General features: G+C 51.8%; 1 protein-coding gene across 12 annotated transcripts in view; it reads right to left on the bottom strand.

The window, feature by feature from the left end:
* The window catches only part of ct (homeobox protein, cut), a 760,713-nt gene that overhangs the window by 12,682 nt on the left and 724,257 nt on the right, over nt 1-23,774 (bottom strand). For all 12 annotated transcript variants that reach the window (XM_070534591.1, XM_065427446.1, XM_070534592.1 and 9 more), the window contains 8 exons: nt 7,416-7,568; nt 6,740-6,814; nt 6,019-6,125; nt 5,415-5,578; nt 4,123-4,671; nt 3,481-3,776; nt 2,584-3,082; nt 141-445 (listed from right to left, as the gene is read on the bottom strand). In XM_070534591.1, the coding sequence (XP_070390692.1) occupies nt 141-445; nt 2,584-3,082; nt 3,481-3,776; nt 4,123-4,671; nt 5,415-5,578; nt 6,019-6,125; nt 6,740-6,814; nt 7,416-7,568 (2,148 nt within the window). The remainder of the gene's footprint in view (nt 1-140; nt 446-2,583; nt 3,083-3,480; nt 3,777-4,122; nt 4,672-5,414; nt 5,579-6,018; nt 6,126-6,739; nt 6,815-7,415; nt 7,569-23,774) is intronic.

Raw genomic sequence — 23,774 nt, 5'->3', positions numbered from 1 at the left:
CTCAAGGTTCAGATCTCGAGAGGGCTTGCAGCCCGTCGGTATGGGGAAGACTGAATTGTTTGCGTAAGCGATAAAAATATAATTAGAGAAAGAGAGATAGTGAAGGACACAAAAGAACGAGACCACCATCTCCCACCGACCTTCTTGACTATCTCCTCGGTGTTGAGGTTGTTGTACTGGTCGAACTGTTGCTGCGTGATTGGCGGAAGGACGGCCTTGTTCTGTCGCTGATTCGTCGTCGGCATGGACGGCGTCGCCGTCTGCGTCAGCAGCGAGTTGGTGATTGACTGCATGCGCTGCAGCGGCGAAGAGCCGAGATCCTCGGGCGCTGCACCACCGGGTGGCGTGTCGGACAGGCCCAAGACGCCAGCGGCGCCCGGGGGGCTCGGGGTCGAACCGGCGCCCGGGAACTTGACGCCTGGCCGCACCAGCGAGAATGCACTACCTGTTGCCAGCGTGGGGAGGAACGACTTAGTAGTGTTTCGGGCCCCACTATTTCGTGCTAGCTACACTGTTATCAATTCCGATACACTGTAGTGCTACATTGTAATACTGCCACTTGCACCTTGTCTCTATTTGTCTCCACGCGCTGTCAGTGTTATTGTATAACAGACCTTGGCTCGTGCGCAATACACGTTTGATGTCTCAGACGTGCGAGATAGTTACAACGTCGTGAGCGGTATAGCTACTAATGTGGCGGGCGTATCATTGCCAGATGCACACGGTGCATGTGAGACATCCTGGCATTGTCACGATGCTCGCCGTTTGATCCGGAAGCTGCGACTATCCTTTATAATTAAAGTGCTGATATAGAAGCAGCGTCATCCAATAGGACAAACACTGATCGTGCCGCCTGTGTCGGCGTCGCCACAGTACCATTGCATTTTCTTTTGCTGGTACAAGTTCTCCGGCTAAACAGTGCCCATATTTGAAGTTTTTCGTCTCCTGCCTCCCTGCCCCCGTCACATGTATATGAAGATATGTTGGTGAACGTTCCGTAAAATCAGTATTAAAGGAAGGAGTGTGCCACAGGAGCGCTGAACGAAACGCTCGTGGTTAGCTCTTTGGAAGCTTTCGTTCGACGCGCAGCGACTAAGAACAAGACCAGCAAAACATGCATGAAATGGGCAAAGAATGTTCAACACAACGGAATATTATGGGGCAAGAAAGCGACCGTGACTGCCGAAGAAATAATGAAAGTTTCTGGCACCTTCAACAGCTACGAAAGGGTACGTACTCGTCAGATCGCTTGTGGTAAATAATTGTTAAATGAGGATAAATACACAGATGATGTCAGGTCAATTAGGCTTTGTGAAATAGTGAAAAAAAAAGAAAAGAAGGATGACCTTATTCTCAACTCTAAACAACAGCAGTAAGAGAGATAAACAATTATGGCGAAAGATAAAGCTTTTTGAGGTCGCTATGCATTGGTTCGTTAATCAGAAATGAGTGCTAAAAGATCTGCAACCAAAGCGCGTGGCGCAGCCGATAACAAGCTTGCAGAGCAAATTTGTAACGCTCCGTTCATGATCGCACCCAACAAGACAAGACAAGCCACAGTCTACATGGAATCGCCAATAAATAACATGCTACCTCTCAGTGAGCCGGAGATGACGCGAAAACGGTGTTCATTGCAATTTCAGTATAGGTTATTTGATGTAAATATACTTCACTTAATCTTATTACCTTAATCAGTAAGAAGGCGTCAGCTAGGAGTAAAGCACAGCACGTAATTTTACACGTTGAAGTAAGAAACCTGTATAGGCTAGAGTAGCATGTTAGCTTCGGACGTCGACCTACTGCTTCTTTATACTCCTCAAAAGACGAACGTATACGCTCATATACGTACGGGCGTGTGAAAATGCATGAACATGAGCGTTCGTTACGCGCCTTCTATCGCCTTTTCCGGCGCCAAAGCGAAGCTAAGGAGAACAATATAGCGGTAGTTATAAGACAGAAAGCTGGCCTAGCTGGTTTGAATAGCCGGACATATTGTCACGTGGTAGTGACGTTAAAGAACACAGTAGCAGTACTGTGAAAGACAAAACTAGCTTTTATTGGGCGAACCTGTGCCCACAAAACAGGCTACACTTAAAGCACAACGATAGCGGCGAACACGGTCGGCGAACGTCGAAAATCTGATCAGCGGGTCAAGCGCATCGGCTTTTATACAGTAGTCATCGAATTTTCCAGCCTAATCGTCGGAACCCGCATGCCTTCTACAAAGTTCTACACCATTCGCGTCAAGCGATGAAATCAGATAACCCAAGGTTCGGCGACAACAGACAGTCGGGTAAAAGCATGGATAGCTTCGCAGAAACTTCGGATACATGCAGGCGCGTCCCACGCTGTGCGATTACATTTGTTAGGGGGCGAAACGTGGTCGCCCGATAAAGATAAGTACACGTGTCAATATTGAAGCGCTAGAATACGGACACACAGCATGATTCAGTACTCATCGTGTCTTATTCGTGCAGTATGTCCGTTTTCTGGCGCATCAACTACGTCAGAATATTCAAAAGATGTCCGAGCCAGTGCGCATATAGGACTACGCGTGCGTTTCACCCAGGCCGTAGTGCTCACTGTATTTGTTGCCGCCGCGCTGCTTGTGCCAGTCCCGCGGGGCCAACTGCGCAGCCAGGGACGAGCCACCTCGTCGCTGGTGCTGCTGCGACACTGGAGGCTGCTGCTGCTGCTGTTGCTGCTGCTGCTGTTGTTCGTGCGCCGCTCGCATAGCTTCGGCTGAGTCGGCGGCCGCAACTCTAGCCGCAGCCGCAGCCGCCGCCGCGGCCGAAGCAGCCGCTGCCGCCCCGGGGCCACCCCTCAGCTCGGGTGCCAGCGACAGACCCGGGAAGGCCCCGTTGAGCAGCGCGCCGGGCAGGGCGGCCGCGCCGAAACGCGCGAACTCGTGGCCCGGCGTGAGCGCGAGCTGCGAGAGCCGCGACAACTCGTGGTGGTAGATGGACAGCGCCTGGCGGATCTCCTCGTGCGTGCGGTCGTACTGCTGTTGCCGGAAGCTCTCTTCCACGCGCTGACCCATCAGCTTGGCCAGCTCCTCCTGGTAGATGCGCGCCACCATCTCCTGCGGAGAACACGTGAACTGTTATAAACAGTGCTCCGTTTCACTCTCCGTGCACCTGCTTCGTGGCGCCCAGAAATTAATCACTCTAAACGACATCGGCGCCCATCGAGCGGAAATATGATGGTCAATGACGGCATTTCACGAGGAGGGCTAACATCTACACTAAGCGCTGGTGTGCTGATGCCTTGGGCTTCTGAAGCAAAGTTTATGACTGCACTGCACAGGGTGGTATACGCAGAGTGCCTGCAAGCAGTAAACTTGTACTTTAGAATCTTTTTGCACTCCTGAAGCTCATTAACCATGCCAAACAGTAAACAACGAATTAATACAATGGTTCACAAACCAAGCTAGCAGCGTGCTACCTATTACAGGTTCTAAGAAACGTCCGGAAGCCGCACCTGTGGTATGTCGTCGTTTTCGTACTTCCGGCTGGACCGCTTGGCATCCCTGTGAGATGCCGAAGAGTGCTGGTTGTTTGTGTTGTTGGCGCCACCGTCGCCGTCCGGGTCGCTGTCGGCGTGAGAGTCGTCGGCTGCGCCGTTCTGCGCTCCAGACGATGGGGGCGCCGGGCTGCGCTCCTTGGTCAACGGCATCGTCATGGCTTGCTGGGCCTCGCTGAGGATCTGCGCGATGCGTTCCTCCGCGGCCGCGTCCTCCTGGCGGCTGGACGCGCTGGAGCCGCCAGACTCCTTGCCTGCAATCACGTGCGCAGGAACAAACTCTTAACGCCCGCGCCCTACAGCGTTCTCATCACCGCATTAAACGCCCGTCTGACGGATGGAAAGACTAGAAGGGGAAGCAAGCGTACAAGTGTCAGAGGGCAGTACGCCGACAGAAGCAGCGTAATTGAGCTGACGGCATGCACAATGGGATGTGGTCTTACACGACAAACGCCAAGACACAGACGGGCTCAGAGCATGCTTACACGGGAGGGATTTATCAACGCGATGCGCCAACCTCACATTATGCCTGCTCCAACGAACAAAACGTTTAGCCGGCGATGTCGACAGATAATCAGGCATGTGTGCAGCGTGACTCACCTTTCTTGGGAACGAGTGACTTGAGCATGAAGACGCAGAAGTCGTCCGAGGCCCAGGCGTGCATCTTGCGGTACGAGTCGCGGCCCTTCTCGGTAAGCTTGTCCCAGGGCTTGGGCTTGGAGAGCAGCTCGCTCACTGTGCCCTGCGACAGGCCGAGCACGAAGCGCGCGAACAGGCGCTGGCCCACGTTGTGCGCGCTCAGCAACTCGCGTACCGCGCGCGACACGTTCTGCGTGTTGAGTGCCTCGCACGCGTGCCGCTCCATGTTCTGGCGCAGGCATTCCTGCAGGCGCTCGAGAGACGCGCCGATCACCGGGTCCGGAGTCGGCGGCGTCGCTCCGGCCGCCTCGTCCGCCACGCCGCGGCCGCTGCCCGTCGAGGTGTCGGTGCCCGTGGACATGGCGTCGGCGTCCACGGACTTGGGCGTCGCCGGCGGGCTCGTCACGATCGGCTGCTCGCTCTTCAGCATGCGCGAGAAGGACGAGACGATCTCCTCGCCGAGCAGCGAGCCGAACGCTTCGACGTTCTGCAACCGGCTATGCGGGGAACCTGCGCCGCCGGGAGTCAGCAGTGATTGATTGGTTCGACGATTGTTCGAAGTGCCGATAGATCGATGAATCGATCCACAAATCAAGCGATCCATCGATTGACGCAAACTCAATAACGCCATCAATTGTGAGGAGGCAGGACAAATCAATTTTTCGATTGATCGATCGTACCGCGAGTGCGAGGTCGAACGGTCGAACAATCGAAATATCGACCAGTAAATCGATCAGTGTCAAATGTTCAATGAGAATAAACACGCACTTCTTTCTCTTTCACACATACATCATCCTTATCAGCCCTGCCGCACTGCATGGTAAACGGCACCTTCCAGAGATTTTCGGCTATCCCTCCGTACTAACCTCCCAATCCCTCGACGCACCCACCCACACAAGCATGAATTTTTATGAGATGGCTTCAATAACTCGTGTAAGTTTCACTAAGACCGTGCTCCCGTCATGTCGAACGTCAACATGCAACGTTATTTGAAACGTAATCAAGAAAAAATTTTTAAATTGCGAAGAAAATGCGAAAAATGTAAACGTGGGAAAGAAATTGGCCTAGCTAGTGGGCATGTCTAGTTCAATTAATGTCCACATGTGCCAATGTTGCTCGGATTTTCAGCAATACTTACAAATCGCTTTCTGACACTATACATGTTCTATGGTTCCTGACCACGACGGACACGCGCAAGAGAGAATGAGAGAGAGATAGTCAGGAATATTTGTGCCTCGAAGACAGTAACTCACCGGCGTCGTCCTTTGCGAGAGGAGGCGAAAGTCTCGTCCGATTCTTGCCGTATAGCACGAGATCGACGCAGTTGTTGTTGTTGTTGTTGTTCGGCGACACCAGTGCGGGTTTCTCATCTTGGTCGTCGCTGGGGTTGTCACTGTCCTCCAACATCTTGAGGTTCCTGCATCCAAAATGACCGTCCACGTGAGTTTATCGTTCGCGGATGTTTACATTGATGCGCATTAGCACACGTGAGACACATCCATGTGTTTCGAATAAAAGCATTAGGGCTACACATCTCCAGGCGTGTCCCGTGAAGCTAACTTTCGGACTAAACACGTTTCTTAATCGCTAGTACAGCGTTACTAGGACGGATAAATAAAAAGAACGAAGAAAATGGAAACGTCGAAGGCAACAGGCCTGGTCAACCTAAAAAACCAAGTGGAACTTGGTACGTAAATCCGCAACATGGAAGCCACGCAGAATGCCCTACGGACAAGAGAACCTCGGTGCATGCGGCACGCAACCTCTTGGCGCACATTTTACTTGCTAACATCCCTTTTGCCCCTTCAAAAGCCGCCCGCAGCTCACTTCGCACGTATTTCAGTAGGTGTGCCTTACCTCAATTCGTTTTTGATGTCGTCATAATCCTTTTGTCGGTCCAGCCTGTCTTCGAGCTCTTGGATGATTCTAGACTTTTCTGCGAGCATTCCTTCGAGTTGAGCAATCTGCGAAAAAAAAAGAAGAAGAAGAAAGTCAATCTCTCAAAACACTCAGCACATCATACGAATCACAACAGATATATGTTTCAAACCTGTCTACAGAATACTGGGCGCCACACAAACCGCTACGTCTCAGGAGGAAACATGATGAAATGAGCGCTACGAAGACGCGGACGAAAGAACAACATGTACGACGGACAAGGCCTTGTCTGTCGTACATGTTTGTCTGTCGCTTGTCTGTCGCCTTGTCTGTCGCTTGTCTGTCGCTTGTCTGTCGCCTTGTCTGTCACCTTGTCTGTCATACATGTTGTTCTTTCGTCCGCGTCTTCGTAGCGCTCATTTCATCAAGTATGCATAACCAATTCACCCACATCAAGCTTCGGCTACTTCAGGAGGAAACACTTGGTCTAAGCTAGCGAAAATTACTTAAAGAGCACTGTAACAAATATATCTAGCGCCGCATGATATTCTCTCAGCGATTTAATCTGTCAGTGTGTTTGGGCTGACAATAAATAATCGCGAATACTTACGACAGATCAATCAATCAATCAATCAATCAATCAATCAATCAATCAATCAATCAATCAATCAATCAATCAATCAATGGCGTCAAAACTCACCTGTGAGGCACTTGTCTCTTTTAGAGAATCCACTGCCGACTGCAGCTTCCTAATATCTTCGACTAGTTGAGATATCTGCGTCAAAAGACGTAAGAAAGTGAAAAAGGAAGTTAAGAGCACGCAGGAAACACTATAGAAGCACGAGTAAGAAAACGCACCTTTTAGTAACAGAAAGCTTATGCAGGCAATTTCTTGTTTCACAGCTAGCTTCTCAAGATTCTCTGCATTATGGCTTCGTACGTTTATAATTGAAAACATCCTTTATTTTTTTTTCAAAGCCTGGGTGGAGGTATGAAGAAGGAGAATCGAGCCAGACCAAGCAATGTTACGCAGAATTAGCTTTGATGGTTCACATGTTCAACAATCGAGCTTAGCAGTTAGAATCTGCTCCGTTAAAATGACCACCAAACAGAGCTTTGCAACGGCTGATTTCATTGCAGAAGCAAACTGTAAGGCTCTTTGTTGCTGTCGCTTTAAAGGTTCTTTTTACGCGAATCGACGAATTGTACGAGCATAATTGCGGAAAGAACCGTTAGACTTCTGATGGGTGCTAAGAATCGTCCATCATAGCGTTAAAGGGCGTCGTAAGCGGTTCCCCCGGTTTATGCTTTGCTGTGCTTTTGGACAGTCAGACCAAGATGAACGGAGAAGCTATGGAGTGGAGAAGCGCCCCAACCTCCTTGTCCTTGGAGGCGAGCTGTAGCTCGAGCGCTGTCCTCGAGGGTGACGCGGAGTCCCGCGCCGAGGACGGCGGAGGCGGCGACGAGGAGTCCATGTCAGACAGCTGGTCTCGCAACAGCACCGAATCCTGCTCGGCCGCCACGGCGCGCTGCGTGCACAGACAGACGGAGGGACAGTGAGGCGACGCTTACGCTGCTGATGTGCGTGCAGCGTTCTATAGCGTACTTGAGGTCGAACATAAAGAACAAAGAGGACGGGTGAACTTTGTACGAAAAGACGAACGAACTCATTGCGCAAAATGCGCACTACCTTAGTGCGTAGGAGCACAAGCAACCGACGCAAGGGACATGCTACGTAGGTGACCTGCAACGCAATGCGCGTGGAAGTCTCAAAGCCCCAGTGTGAGTAGCACGAGCTCGCGCAACACCTTTCAGTGGCGTTCCAGAGGTGCCCCTGAGACTTTGCAGCTTTGTAGCTTCAAGGCATCCATAGAGACCTTAATATGACGCTCGGCGACAGCTCGGATCACGTACGCACTGGCTTTTCAGAGGTTTTGGCAAAGTGGGCGACCTCCTCGACCGTGCATCTCCTCGAGCGAACCGGGCTGCTGGGTGTTGTGATGCACGCCGGTATCGTAACTTGTTTCTTTCGCCGCCCCCTTTCGATAAGAGGGTATAGCATTCATCAAAGCATCTAACCGCGATATGACCACCGCCGAACGCGGCTATATATAGGGAAAAGGGTCGTCCTGATTCAGCCCAAAGCTGAGGGTCCGTCGAGGGCTCTGGCACAACCAACCCTAAGGAAGTTTGATAAATGTATTTCAAACACAGTTGTATTACCGAAACGTTTAACGGAAAATTTCAAGTTGAAAGTGCCTTGTTGAAAAGAAAACTTCCATTTCACTTGAGAATACCCACACACGCTCTAAGTGTCAACGGTCAACCTAATGTTAGTTCTATATCTATTTGGTCCAATGTTCTCTGCTTTCTTTTTTACCACTTTGTACTATACAGGGTGATCATTTTTAGGTTTTACGGAATTTTTATGAATCGCCTGTGGCAGATAGCATAATGCTTGTCGTTGAGCTGGGTTATTCGAAAAGGCGGACATTACTAACACGAGAAATCAAAATAAGTATTCAACTAATTAAGAAAAATTCACTGGTTAACTACTTCTTAATTGTTTACTTTACGAACCATATTGCAATTCACGAGTTGCAGCCGTTGAGCTTACAGGACGCATACACTTGAAATGAATTTCCAGGATGACACCAGCATTGACATGTTATTTCGCAAAATGTGGGAGGGAATACCAGGACATTCCAGTTAATTTTGCGCTTTAATGTATAAAAGAGTGTTTTCTTACAATAGTAAGTGGAACAACAGCGCGTTCTTACGGCGAGTTTGATGGCGTATATCTCCAAGCTGACGTCATAATTAATTCAGAAGTTAATTAATGAATTTCCTTTAATTAGTTGCATAGGTGTTTCGAAATATCGTGCAAGTAACGTCCGCCTGCCTGTATAATCCAGCTCAAGGACTAAAATCACGCGATCTACAACAGGCTATTTTTGAAAATTCCGTAATGGATCGCCCTGTACGTAGATGACACGAGACGTCGCCACCTTCATGCGACACCGCCGCCGCGGGCTTTCCATTCGGACATCAAGAAAACCAGAATCGCACCGCATTAAAACGCAAGCACGTTTGTTCCTGCGCTTCTTACGGCGGCACTTGGGCGCGTACCACTGCAGGTAACACAAATGGGCGCTTTACTTCCGGCCAACGGCATCGTCAGCTGTGGAACGTGCTTATAATGTGCGCAAATTAGGCAGGCCTTAAGGCTTCTCTTGTTCAGGTGCATCCTCGTTTCGTATTGTCGTTCGGCCGCCGCCATGCGCCTTGCTTCCGCCACACCTTTCGCTGCGCAGGTGAAAAACGGCGTTCCGCGTGACACTTAAAACTCGACTCGCGAGAAAGTTTCGCGCGCCTACTACAGCAAGCTCGCACGCCGCACCGAGGAAACTTTGAAAAGCGACGCGACGTCGCGCTAATTTCCCCCCGCTGTCCTGTTGCGTGCCCGCTACGAGGGGACGGCTAACCTGGCGGCAGCGTCGAATGCGTAAGCCCCGATAAGCCTCGGGCCCCGCTGAAAACGAAGTGCCACTCTGCACGCCGTGCGAGGCGCGAAGAGCGCACGCAGAGCGCTCAGGCACGCGCACGGAAGAGAGTTGTTCTTCCGTTTTCCGCAGTAACGAGGAGGCGTGTTCTGTCGCGGCTTTCGAGCTAGGCTTGCACGGCGTGCGTTTTTCTTGAGCGCCGCAGGGTGCCGTGCAATCAAAGGGGTTCGGGCCCAACAACGAAACCCCGAGTTAACCCTCCGCCGCGTCCGTCTTAATTCCCGCACCTCATCTACGGCGCGACTGCCCCGCGGTGCTGCGCTGGTCGGCGCGCAAACGTGCCCCGGCACGAAGCCACGCTGCGCGGGGCCATTTGACAGCGGGCGCGTAATTTGAGCAGACGCGAGTGGGAATGAAAAATTCAAGAATCTCTTTGGGCGAAGAGACCGCGCGCGCGCGCCCGAAACTTGCTTATTTTCAGCTGCCGCGCACAGCGTCGACCGTGCTAACTGCACGCGTTAACCGCGCTTGCCAGGTCCCCTCTTACGTTACTTGTCGAGTCCGAGTCATTTGGAGTTGTGGCCGGACGGAGGTGGGTCGAACGCGCTGTGCGCTCAGCGGGCTTCTTATTATCAGCGCTTTGCTTCTTTTATTTCTTCCTTTCTGTTGTTTTTTTGCTTCTCTCTCTGCCAGGAGATTAGGTGCATCCTGAGATGCACATAAATGTATCCAGTGTGCGCCATGACAACGGGTGGGCTTACGCTTTCGAAGCGTCGACCGTACACGCAATTCGGAGGCATGCATTATTACTGGTTCCGCCAGCACAGGTTCGCGCGCTTGTGTACAAATATTACCGATGAACGGCCGTTCGCTCGGCTTTCGGGAGCGTCAGAATTGCTCATCCCTGAATTCGTTAACGGTACGGGTGCCGATGCGAAGGCGCAAGCGAGACTTAAGCATTCCTCAGAAGGTGCGTCGCCCACATATGCTCCCCCGCTACCTCATTCGCATCTGGCATTAATACTGCAGGCGCTTGCGCAGCTGGCGAAATCATTCCTGCGCAGCAGGACGTCGGCGACCGAAAAAAGGACCGACGCACTTCACTCGACACAGTGTCCCGTCCCCATCTGCATGGTTGAATTCTTGATGACACTGCGTAAGTTTCTGGCGACACGAACCGTTTGAACTGTGCACGCCATTTGCTACTTCGGTGAGCGAGAGACGACGCGGATCCTGGCAAGAGGTTTGCGAGGTCTGCGCAATGTTGGCGATATGCCGCCACCTAGCGACGCGGAGAAACTACTTCACCACACGTGCTATCGCGTACGCTGGCGAAATGTGGTTGTACGGGAGATGCGATACTGCGAGGGGCGTAAGCTTCAACGGCCCACACGAGGCAAGCGAAACACTCGCGAGGAACAAGGCGCGGAGATACAATCAAAGCCGCAGCAAACGTTCAGGAGCCGATGAAAAAGTAAAGCGCAGCTCGACATCACCCCTCTCACAAAAAGAAAAGAAAAAGCAAGAATCAAGAAGGCAGCCGACGGGACATTGCCGATAGACAACGGTTTCCAAATTAAATCCCATTTCGGAGATGAGAGTTAAGCGCAGAAAAGCCAAGCGACGCGGAAGACGTTCGCTGGGCCTCGAACTCGGGCCGATGCACACGCGGGGCCAGGCGACGCGGCTTTCTCACAGATTAATCGCGTCCATCCAAGCGGAGGTCGTACGCGCTGTCCGAATCGACAATTACGGCGACACGATACATGTTTACTTTCGCTTCTTTGCAGATGCGTCTTGCCAGGCCTTCACGGGACACTTCCGAAAGGACCAGTGCCTCAGTTTTTCTTTCGCTCTCTCCTGTGACCATTCCTTCTCACGCGCCTGAGTGTGCGCGCGCCCTAACTTCCTCAACTCATCGTATGACTTTCAAAAACAAACACGAAACGAACTTTCCCTTTGCGCCATGGTGTTCGTCCAGGGCGGGATGCTACTCGTTTGTCGTTCACGCTATTATTATTGCCGTGCACAGCTTCGGGACTCGGGAGGATCGACGACGTCTTTTGGGCGTCACTCGCGCTGATTGAAGCAGCAGCGGCACGCAGGGCAGCGGGACAAAAAGCCTCTGTTCCCTTTTTTTCCTTCTTTCTTCGCGGTCAACTTCTGCAGCGGCGTCTTGCTCCGGAAAAAACTTTCTAATCTCGCGTTATTGCGGTATACAACTGAAGCCATCCAGATGGAAATCGCCCGAAATACTCAAGGCTCGCCAAGAAGTTTCGAACCCGTCTAGCGGAAAGAACAAAAACGACGTAACGCAATTGCTAAATGCAAAGGACGCAGTAATAGAGGTCAGGCTGTTTGGCTCAGATATATATGGGAAACTATACGCGGACTGGGTCACATGTTTTGGTTCACAAGATGAAGAACAAGCCATAGAGAACAGGGTATAACTACATATGTGCTGATTACAATTTCAGTACCAAGGAGTGCGTACATTTAGTGCCCATACGGTGCGTCGGACACCGTAAAAACTGTCCGCCACAATATTGCGGCAGTGTTCCACGCCGACTCGATCATTACGCGGTGTGTCCGTATCTCCCGAATTTCCGTGTAATAACCGGCACACCGGTAACAAGCTCTTCGCTCAGGCGTTCTCTCTGGTCTCTGTCATTTGAACCAAAGGCGACAGAGATGCCAAGTAAAGAAATGTAGGGATCGTCTAGCGCATTACGCGCATTATCTAGCACGTTATTATGTGCGCCGACAATCGCTATTTCGTGCAGTATCGGTTGCAAAAAACGTTAGCTTGGCCGAGGCTGGAACAGAGTGCTTCTTATTTACTCTCTGTAATTATGGCACACGCCCAAAGCGGGGAAGGGGACGGGGGGTTGTTAAATGCGCGGAACTTATGATGCGATCATGAAGGCTGATAAACACAGAGACAGAAATATTAACGTGAACCATACAGGCAACAACAATCGATTTCCTAGCCAATTTGATTCAATGGCATAGAAAATAACAGCGACACGAAATGCTTTTGGACGGATACCTTCAAGGTACCAAGAAGACGCACAACATCAGAGCAGCACCTGATTAAATGCGTGTTCCTACGGCCATTGATGCGCATATAGTTTCCCAAATCTCAGAGCGCGAGCAGGAAGAAAACTGTTAAAAGCTTTGACGCCATATCGACGTTCATAGTGTTCTTATAACCAGAAGTATTTAGCCAGCTACAAGACAACAAAATGCAAATATTTTGCTTATCTGTTGCATTTTTTTTTCTCTCGAAAGTTTATTCGCTCTCATTTTAAAGCATCGGCACAGGAAGTGGGATAGAAAAAATGGCTGTGGCTTAGGTAAGGTTAAGCCCAGGATGCGAAGCATACTAGCCTTTATTTTAGTTGTTGAACCACTGTTTAGCCTGGTGAACTGCTGTTGCTTGGCTATATTTGGTTCGGCTAGACGAAGAAACAACTCTTGCATTACTGCTTCGCCTTCAAGAGTGGAACGCGACAGCGTTCCCGTCGACCCGCCAAGGGGTGTAAGACAATGGGCTACAGGGCAGCGACTACGCGCCCCGCATTGGACGCGGTGAGCGTCGAGCAAAGCAGCGTTCGGCGCGGCAACGAAATGTGCGCCTGAGCAAGAGACGCACGCCTTAGAAACAGCTCGTTTCTAAGGCAACACCGCATTCACTAGAGGCGCTTTTGTACCGCTTTGAAGCATCGTACTCGTGGCTCAGTGGTAGCGTCTCCGTCCCACACTCCGGAGACCCTGGTTCGATTCCCACCCAGCCCGTCTTGCAAGAGTTGAGCCAAAGCCACTTCTCCTCTGTCGTGACGTCACGGTGTCACGTGATTTCATGGCGACACCGCCGCGCCTGAGGCGCTGGGTTGAGCTCTCGTAATATGCTTCGCATAAAAAAAAAGCAGATCACGAGGGGAGAGGAACAGAGCAGCGCACGGGTCAACGGGTCGTGACAAAGGAAGCACGACGGCGGTTTATCCGACAGGTGTCGCCGAGCCGAGCGCGCCCCCTCGTCGCTGCAAACACAAGAAGCCGCGCACGTAGCTGGCGCTAACAGCGTGAGGGGAGAGACGTGCGACGCTCAGCGTGCCCTGCCAGTTTTCGAAGCTGGAGCGTATGCCGCGAGTGCGACGCACCGAGGAGGACGAGAAAATTTTCGGCACGATGTCACAGCCCGGGGAACGATACTGGCACGGCTTGTGGCTTCTCTACATTGTTTTTTTTTTCTTAATCATCGAACGGTTTACTTATACAAGAAGAAGGAAAGCAAGAGGACAATAAGCAGTTTTGCGAGCACTTTGTTTTGAGGAACACAACGAAATTCACGTACATACACACAAACGCGGGCACGATACAACGCAAAGTAACCAGCACGGTCAGGGAACATCGGCGTGATCGGAAAGGTGTGAAGGCGCCGCGTCGTCGATAAGCCGCACGACGTCGAAGCATTGTTCGCTAAGCGTGCGGCGAGAGCTAGAAAGGAGTTCCTCCAAGAGCAGCGCCTTCGCGTGCTGGCGGCGCAGAGTCGACGAGGGAAGAAGTTTCGAACCCCGAGCAGTCCCGGTGACGCGCCGTTTACTTCCGCTCTTTTGCTGCTGCGAGAGGGCGAGGGGAAAAGCCTGCTTCCGAAACTCGCTGGCTTCGCGACCCGCGTTTGACGCCCCGCTCCCGCGTTGCCTGGTCCCTCCTGCTCCTCTAGTGATCGTGTTTCTCTTTAATTCCTTCGCTTATTCTCGGTTAATCCTCAAGGGATGCGAACACGGGGAAGAAATGCGCGCACGTCGTTGTTTTTGCTGAACGCTGCCTCGCGCTTCTCTCTACTGCACGACGATTAGCAGGACGTGTTGATGTCACCGCTGGAAGAGAGGGACAAAAAAGAACTTGCACGCGTCGTTCCTGCATGGCTATACGCACAATGGCAGCATCGAGATGCGTTCTCATTGTAAGCAAGAAACTACGCATTACTATACGCGCGCGCCACGCAAGCATACGTAAATATAAAAAATAAAAAGAGAATCGACAAAAGTCTGCGTGCAGCAGCAGGATAGGGGCGCCGTCTTCCCCTCCGAGTCTCGCGAGAGCAGAGAAAACAGAAAGAGAAAGAAACGGCAGGGCGGCACTAGCATAGAAACAAAGATGCCGGGGTTAAACGCGCGCGCACGTTCAGCTAAGCTTGCTCGATATCGGACTGCAGCACGAAGAGGGCCTGCGGAAAAGCAGCCATGGGTGACGAGGCCTGAACGATATTATAGCTCGGTGGGCCCCTCTCGACAAGCGAACGGTGCAATTTGTGAAACAATGCGCAAGCGAACAAAAGAGCTAACAGCGTTCGGCAGAAGCGAAGGCCCAGCGTGTTCGGCCTTCTTCGCCGGCTCATTCACGAGGCGACGCAAGAAGCGGTGCGGGTGCGAGCAAGAAGCTAACGCGCGCCGACGGAAGGCCTGTCTCGAATGATGCGCCGTTTTGTTGTTCACGGAGCGAGCCGGTCTCATCTAGCTGTCCACGCGCCGTCGGCACCACTCGCCGAGGGATTTGAAGTTCGCGCGCTTTTCCCGCGGCTGTCTGTGTACAGTTCCGTCACCTGTTTTCCCTCTACGGCTTACTACAGCACGACAGATTATTAATATATGAGAAATAAAACAAAAACGTCAAGAAAACGTTATAGAAAAATGGCTAATGAAGCAAACAGAAACGTAATCGGTACAATAATGATGTTATTGCAGCCCGTGAGGTATTTCTTAGGCACCCAAAAGCAGCGATGAGATACGATCGCGAACGCAACACTGAAACGCAAATGGCTGTGAGTCAGGCACTGCGGATGAGCTGGATGTTTATTACTGTAAGGAAATACGCGCACAATGTGATTGGATTTCGCAGGGGTAGCATTATTGCGCTGCTGCCATACATGTCCGCAGTACGACCTCCACACGAAAAATACAAGAACGAAAAAAAAATAAAACAAGACATCCAAAATTATTGGCTATGGCGACGCGAACGGCATATACAATTTGTTTTTACTTCACGTCAGGGGTGACGAAAGATAAACCACGCTTACGTCGGTCGACGCAAATATCAGCGTCACGAGAAAGTAGCTAATCTGGCGGTCTTAGGAAGGCGACCAAGGAAGCTTTCCAAGAAAACTTTCCGAATCATATTGCCGCGCTCAGAAAGGGACGAGGGTTGCGGTGAAGTTCCGATTTAACGAAGGCTTCATGGTGAGCTCAGAGACGTTGCAGATAAGCCCGCCAGCTGCATTGATTTCTTTCTTCTTTTTTTTCGCGGTTGCTCCACCAAGTTCACATATATATATATACGTATCTTTTCGTTTCAGTATGTGTATGAAGGCAGCCTTCGACGTTAACGAGAAAGCATCTAGGTGTTGACAGTTGCTGCGAGGGGATTTGACAACGCGAACCGCTCGCCCGCGCGCGCTCGTGTTGTACACTTGAGCGAGTGCGCGCCACCTCGAAGGCATCGACGCATGACGAAAAAACAAAAAGGAGGCATAAACTGCCAATAGCGCAGAAAAACATAGCGTCCGCATGCTGGCGACCGGAGCTGCGACAAGGGGGGATAAAGTAGCGACGGCGCTCTCGTCTCGGAGCGTCGCGACAGGTAATTCTGATTCGATTTCACGAAGGATGCGCACTGAAGGCTTCTAGCGCTGTACCTCACGCGGGTGTACTTGCATAGTTGGAGAAGAAAAGAGGATCGCGAGACATGCCAATGATCTAAGAATGCGAGAACCGAACATGTAAGCTAGGGATAACTCATACATCCCTCAAGGACAACAAAATTTACTGAATCCCGGTGTAAACAACACTGCCGCATTGGAAAAGAGGTAGCGGAGACCATCTTAAAATTTGTGAACACCGTGGTACGTACAAGATAATAGAGAGTTTTAGTATAGCGTAAAGCAGCAAACGCAAAGAGTTAGCGTTAGCGTTAGCGTTGCGTGCACCACACTGCGCATGCGCTATACGTAAACGCTGCTGGAGCTCTTACGTACGAACGCTATTTTCAGGATTTAGCGTTGAACGCTAACGCACGCAAGGGGAGCCTTACGTACGGCAAGATGGCGGCGCCAGTCGAAGTGAGAGCAGCCCGCTTCGGATCTATCGAGTCGTCTGCCTGCACTGCTAGGCTCTATCCTACCCCACTAATGCTCGTGTTCGCCTTAGATTTGTGTGATGATGCTTCGGCAGCGGCGCACAGGTGACAAATGGGCGTTGTTTGCGATATACGTTCTCGATTAGCCGGGCAGTAGGCTTAACTAGAGGGTTTGCTCATGGAGTTAGTAGAACAACTCTATGGGTTTTCTAATGTTTGCTGTAGCCGCCTCGAGATGGCGCCCAAGTGTATTTCGCTCGTTCGCTTGGTGGAAAGCCGCATGTGGAGCCGATGCACGTCATGTTTTCCGCGGCAAAACACAGTAGTGTGGTCGGTGCTGTGGTCACAATGCGTGTGCGTTTTACCAACGACGACGATATGAACTTCGTGAAGGAGGTTTTCGCCTTGAACCCATTCGGATGGACGTCAAGGTGGGCGTCCGTTGGAAAAAATTGGAAAGAAGTGGGAAATCCGCTTTCTGGAAGCGAAATCGCCGGCGAAACGTATCCTCCGGTATAGCTTCGACGCTGAGTGGATCTTGAGGACACGTAGAAACTGCGTGGTCGCTCTCATTCCCGAAGCATAAGGGCGTCTATGTCATCCCAACTTAAAAAGGACACGTAATATGGGTCCCACAGAACACTCGATCGCGGCATGCCAAGATTAATCGGTGTGTTTCGCGACTCTCGACAAAACAACGCTCAAACCAAACACCTACATGCGTGATTAACGCAGCGACTGTGGCTTTCGATAAGCTTGACTTAGGGACACACTTGCGGATTCGGCATTGGATAAGCTCGACATTTCGTGTGGATTTGGCTTTCCAGTACTTTCCAGGCTTTCCAGTCTTTACATCTAGATGGCGCTGTATTTGTTTGCGTTAACGTAAACGCTTTTCTCCGTTCCGCTATTCTAAAACACTACCTTGTGCCGCGCAGTGCAGTCTTTCTTTGCGTTAGCGTTGCGTCGCACGCTAACGCTAACGCAAGGATTTTACGCTGTACTAAAACTCTCTAATACTGGCTGCGCTGTTTGCATTAGTAAACAAAAATTAGTAGCCTCTGTTTTTTTTCTCTCTCTCTCTTGCATGAAGGCAGGCCTGCAACGCAGACTTCTCATTTCATGAAATCTCAGCACTGCAGTTTCAAAGAAAAACCTCGGCGAATTCGTCTGGGCAAACGCACAACTTCAAGATAAGAGGACATCACATATATGGAACAAGCAAGCCACGAGGCTGCCGCACGTTGTCAGATGCCTGTTCTGTCTCACCTCCTTCCGTATGTCTATTGTTACTTTTACATCAGGCTTTAGGTGGTAATATTAGTCCAACGAAAGATACATTTGATGACAACGGTATTGAAGTGTTCCGAAAAGTATAAATAGCTTAAATTTAGTCAACAACTAGAGAAGAACGCTACGCAGAAGCTAAAACATGACGCTGTACGAGGCACAAGCACATAGTAACAGTGAGGCACCCGACGCTCAGCAACGCTGCATATATATCTTTGAAAACGCACGGTTAAAAGCAAACTTAGTCAGCAAACAAGTTCTGGAGAGCACAGACGGGCGAACTCGAGGGGCGATACGGCGCTGCGCCTGCTTCCTCCGAGAAGTCCTATACCTCCTCCGCGATGTCTACCGTTATAATAATACTGGTATTAGACGGCCACGCGAGCGCCGCACACTTCTAAACATACGGCTGCGATGCCATCAATTTCAGGGCAGGACAGAAACAAAACGTACGTGCTGCCACACAGACAGACACGCATTCATTAAACGGCGAGGCCGCAGCACCGAAGGACCAGAAAGAAAAGTCACGCGGTCGCTCCGCGTTCACAGCGTCGCGACACACGCCACTTCCTAATTCACGAACGACAAAACAGACTCCCAGCCAACTAGACGATGATAGTGGTTAAAGAAAGGAAGGGGGGGTCGGCGTGCCGTATATCAGACCAAAGGCACACGTCGCGCGACGCGAGTCGCGCTTAATAATCTTTGGCGGGGCCCAAATACGACATCGCCGCGGCGCGTCACACGGGAGAAAAGAAGGCGCGTGCCTATCGTACGTCACGCTCGTGCCCGCCGCTGACTTTCGCGCGAGGGGGAACATAAATAGGCGCCAAAATAAAGGCCATCACCGTTCGGAAAAAAGGCGACGTCGGTAGACCGCCGCGCAATCTGCGCCGCGGGAATCGGCGAGGAGTGCTGCCATCGAGAAGGCGCGCCGGCGCGGCACGACGCTCGACGACGATCGCGACATCAGCCGTGACAGCCACCGTTTGTTTCTTGCCTCTCTCTCAAGTTACGTGCACCGTCCAGGAAGTGGAGTCCTTACGAGGCACGAAAATCGCAGCGCAGTCGAAGTGGTTTCGACCGGTCTCATATCAGCCAATATGTGATTTCACGTTTCTCATTCCACTTAGGAAATAACGCGAAAGCAAGCAGAAGAAAGGCACGTCACAGGAGACAGCCGAAGCCATAACGTTATGTCCGTCTGTCGCGTGGGCTACACTGACAATTCAAGGCTGGTGACTTTTCTCCTCCTCCTCCTCTCTATTTACGCGGTGACTCTGGTGAAATACTGTACACAAGAATAGTATCAATGGCTCTGCGTCACTGAGCCAGACTCTTGCCGCAAGCTCATGCGGATTACCAAGGAAGGTATAAAGAAAACAACAAGAAAAGCAAATTGCCAATGGAGGAGGGGGCGAGCCGTGCCCCCTTTATTATTTATTTATTTTTTCTTGGGCAGCAGCGCCAATTCCCGACAAGGACAGTACTTCACGTATCCTGTATACCCACTTTTTATTTTTCTTTAACCGAACCAAATCGACCGATTCGGGGTGAAATGAGCGCGCGCTGCAAGCAAAGTCCACACGCAGCGGAAGCCATCCGCGGCTGCTCGGTTTTGCCGCGCGGTACAGACGTGCCGGTTGTGTATAGCTGCTGTCGCGCTGAATGCAACAGGAAGAGCAAGCGCGGCGCAACTGAGCGGCGCGCGCCGTGTTCAGCTTATCAGGGCGGCGAACTATACGTACACACACCGGCCGTCGTCTCTGTAATTAGGTGACGCCAGGCGCGCTCTGTTCCATATTGGCCGCCATGTTCAGCGCGACGTTTTCATTTGCCCTCGACCGAAGCAGCCGTGATTCCGCGAGCGAGGCGCGTAACGAAGTGAACGGCTCTGCATGTCGCTGGCGCTAATTAGTGACCAGCGGTTCGGGCTCGTTACGCCTGCGGTGACGCGAGCAGTTGCACAGTCACGTGGAAGAACATGGCCGAGTCGTACGTGTACTTTTTAGTTGTGCGTGATGCGCGCGTCCTGTTTTTACGCGTTCTACCCTTCCCGTCTCTGTCGTCACGCTCCAAGCAGTCTGCAACACGAACACCGACCAAGCAGCCCGAGTCACCACCTCGTATACCACACGCATACGACACGCACTCAAGACCCCTTCTACGGTCTGGTATTGCGCATCCTGTTTGAGTTGATAACGAAGTCTGGTGGCCCCTCTTGTGGGGCGACAGTTTCATGGTACCGTTTAGAGGGTTTCGATCTTATCACGCTACCGGAGTAATCTTTCGAAATGCAGAACGCTACAGCTTGCGAACTAATAGCATATTATCAAACGCGATGGTAAAACGGCTGTGCGTGCTCCTTTTGCTGAGGAAGACATGCATTCTACGCTACGCTGGCTGCGCACGGAAGTGGGGGTGGAAAGAGCTATTCGTAATACAGTGTGCAATGGGAAATCCAACGCGAATGATATAATCGCCATCCTGTCTGCCACAACTGAGGGTATACCTAATAGTCACGTGGCCGAACTCGAAGTCTCCTGCCACACGTATAAATGGAGAGCGGACTACAACACCAACACAATACTCTAATCTGATTGGACAAGATGCACGTCATAAGACGAGACGTACCGTAATCTGAGATAATCTTGCGATAAATGAACTGCAGATGACAATTAAGAGTTAACGCTGCAGACGAGGTGTTTCATGCAACCGTTGCATCAAAAGGCTGACACATACAAGATCTCTGAAGACTGACGCAAAGCCAAACCAAAATAAGCAAATATTGAACAAGCAAGAAAGAAAGCTACACGTTGAATTTCACGTATGGATGGACGCGACTCAATCTGGACGCAATTTTCAAAGCTGATCATAATAAACAGACCCGCAGGTAAATGCAATTTGACGACTAAGGGACTGAGCCAGGCCTATCGACAATCTGGATTTTTTTTATCTGGTTATAACTTTGAAAATGAGAGCACGAGGGAGGGGGGTGGGGGGGAGGCGCCAGCAGGACACACCGAAGGCAACGGCAGTCTATCAACGGGGAGGAGGCACCCATCTCTTTCGCGTGGCGCCATTTGTCCCTTTAATCGGTTTCGCCCTCCGTACTCACTGCAGCGTCCCAATCAGAGAAGTTTCGTCCCGCACAAGCATCGCTAGCCCGCTTCGACTTTTGTTCATCGTCCTTAATTGAGGAGGCTCCGACAGCAGCTCTTTTACCCCACCCTTCTTTAGCTCTTGATTGCTGGTCTCACATTTGGCTTTTTCTCGCTTACGTTTTTTTTTTTTTTCTTCAGAGCGCGTGAACGTCACCGGTTACGAGAGGAGCGCTTCGGGAGTGGCTAGAGAGCCCGGCTAACAGCTCGCTCGCATCGCTTGATGCGTCCGACAACGGGGGCAAATAACGTATGAAACAACAGTAACAACAATAATGCCGGCAACACCCCCCCCCCCTCCCCGCCCCCGGCTATATCCCCTTTGCCCGTCGGGCAATCTTCATTTCTCAACATGCGAATAAAAAAAAAGTGTAGGGAGGGAGGGGGGGGGGGTAAAGCGAAGCAGCGCAGGAGCAAAAAAAGGAAGAGCACAACAAAGCCTGCGGATTGGACTCGCGGTATAGGATATCAGCCGGCGGAGACACACACACACACGCACAGGCGGGAACACGCGGCTCTCTTTTCTCTCAAGCGTTATTAGACGCTCACTGAAGCGCGACTGAACCGAAGGAGAGAGCTCGAGGCTGTGGTGGTCGCTCCTCTGAATAACTACACCCGTCGGAGCGGGCGCAGGAAACAACAGCGACGTCGACGACGACTTCGGCAGCACCGAAAGCGCCGGGCTTCGCATCCCGAAAACGAGCGGCACTAACAGACGGAACGGCCGTTGCGTCCATTGGCGCCCAACTTTCTGCTGCGTGTCCGACGACGCTTCCCGTTTTTAATCGTCCGAATGCAACGCAGAAGAGGAAGGGAAAAAAGAGAAAGAAATAAAGGAGGCACGGGGGAGGTTCCCGTAATGACGCCGCTAGGGGGCCCGATGATCGTGCAGGGGGCACGGGAAAAAAGGGATGGCTGCAGCAATGACGACAATGGGGCAACGCCGACGCTTTTGTTTGGGATGCGCGTGTGGCGCAAGTCTTCTTGTCAATGGGGAAGGAGTCGATCGGGGGGAAGGAAAGTCGACGGAGGGACAAAAGGAAGAAGGACTTCGAAACAAAAGGAGGGTAAGGGGCAATCTCTCTCTTGTTTTTGGACGTCTGGCACAGCTTCGAAATAACGGGAGGAAATAAAAAATGCAGACACACTGTCGCCCTTCTAGCTCCAAAAGTCCACAGTTTTCGCCTTCCCCCGCACACGCTGGTTCCCTTCCCCGTGCCACCAGCGGGCGCTTGCCGCTAGCAGAGCGAACGGGACGCTCAGGGAGGACTCGTCGCGGGGCAGTGCGACCGCCTGTACCCAAAGAAACAGTCGGTGCCGATGAGATCGGTGTAACACGGCGACGCACAAATAAACGACCAATAGGGGAGGGACGGGAGGAGAAGGTACCGATTCCACAGGGGTTACGCGGAGTGGCTCCTCACTCCAGGCTCCGCCGGCTGCCGTCCTCCAGGGCAGGAAGGTGCGCCTCTCCCCTTTGTCGTCTCCTCTCTCCCTCTCTCTCTTGCTCTATCGGCCTCTCTTCGGCGAGAACGGCAACCTCCTCTGCGGAGCCGGCGTAATGTGGCGTGAGCCTCGATGAGCGCCTCTGTCTGTCTCTGAACCGACGGCGCCCGGCAAAAATAATGAGTATCGCCGGGGCGTGTGTGTATGTGTGGCCTGTGCGAGATAAAGGTTTATGATCCACATAATGCCGATGCGCCTGCGCGCGCGCACACTCGTCGGTGTGCGCGGGCGAAAGGTTTTAATTGCGGCGCGCCGCCGCCCTTCGTGCCGTTTTGCCCTCGCGCGCCCGGACGACCTGCTGGGGAGCCAACACCCTCTCCGCTTTTATTCTTTCCTCCGTTTGCTTGCTCGAGTCGTACCCTGACCGACGCCGTTACTTTTGATTCCAGTCGCCACCCGACGCCGTCCTCTCTTTCTCTGCACGCAATTTCTTTGTTCAGTACTTTATCCTCTCGCTGCCTCTTCTCCGAGCATCTGCCCTTTCCTCTCCAGCCCTGTTTCGACTTGTGACTCGCAAATGCAAGCTTAGTGGCGGCTGCTTCCGTTATTTATAAAACGCGCACGCGCGCTACCGCTCCCCCTTTTTTTTTAATCGTCCGTTGCAAGCGCACGGGACGCCTCCTTTGTTTCACTGGCGTCGTCCAATTAATGACGCCGCTGACGACCAGCCTCTTCCGTACGGGCGACTCCCTCGACGTAATGTAGCTCGCGATATGCATGCGCCAGGACGCAGCCGGAGACCAGCGCCGAAGCGCGATGGCTCCACGTTTAGCGGCGATTGGAAGACGAAGCTTCGGAGAAACCCACATCTTTCGAAAGTTAGCTCATCTGAGATAAGACGAGTGCTACGTAGATAAACTCCGCGTGGGTCCTTCGCGACCTTTCTTTCTGCGATGTAGACCAGTGTGAAATAAGAATAGGCCCGACCCTTTCATTTGCTCTTGCTGAATTTGTGCGACACCTTGGCGACCCGTTGCCCTAAGTTTAACCGATAGTTTGGCTAACTTGCCTCAATCATCCTGTTTAAGCAGCTGAAAACGATGAGCTTAATGAAGACAGTACGTGAGCGAACGCACCCGCCACGCGAAGCGGGAGCGTGCGAAAAAGAAAAAGAATGGTGACTTTGAGACAGTTCGGG

The sequence above is a fragment of the Dermacentor albipictus genome, chromosome 2 (assembly GCF_038994185.2).
Source record: "Dermacentor albipictus isolate Rhodes 1998 colony chromosome 2, USDA_Dalb.pri_finalv2, whole genome shotgun sequence".
Taxonomy (NCBI): Eukaryota; Metazoa; Arthropoda; class Arachnida; order Ixodida; family Ixodidae; genus Dermacentor; species Dermacentor albipictus.
Note: the sequence above shows the minus strand (reverse complement) of the source record. Positions and strands in the feature narration are given on the sequence as shown.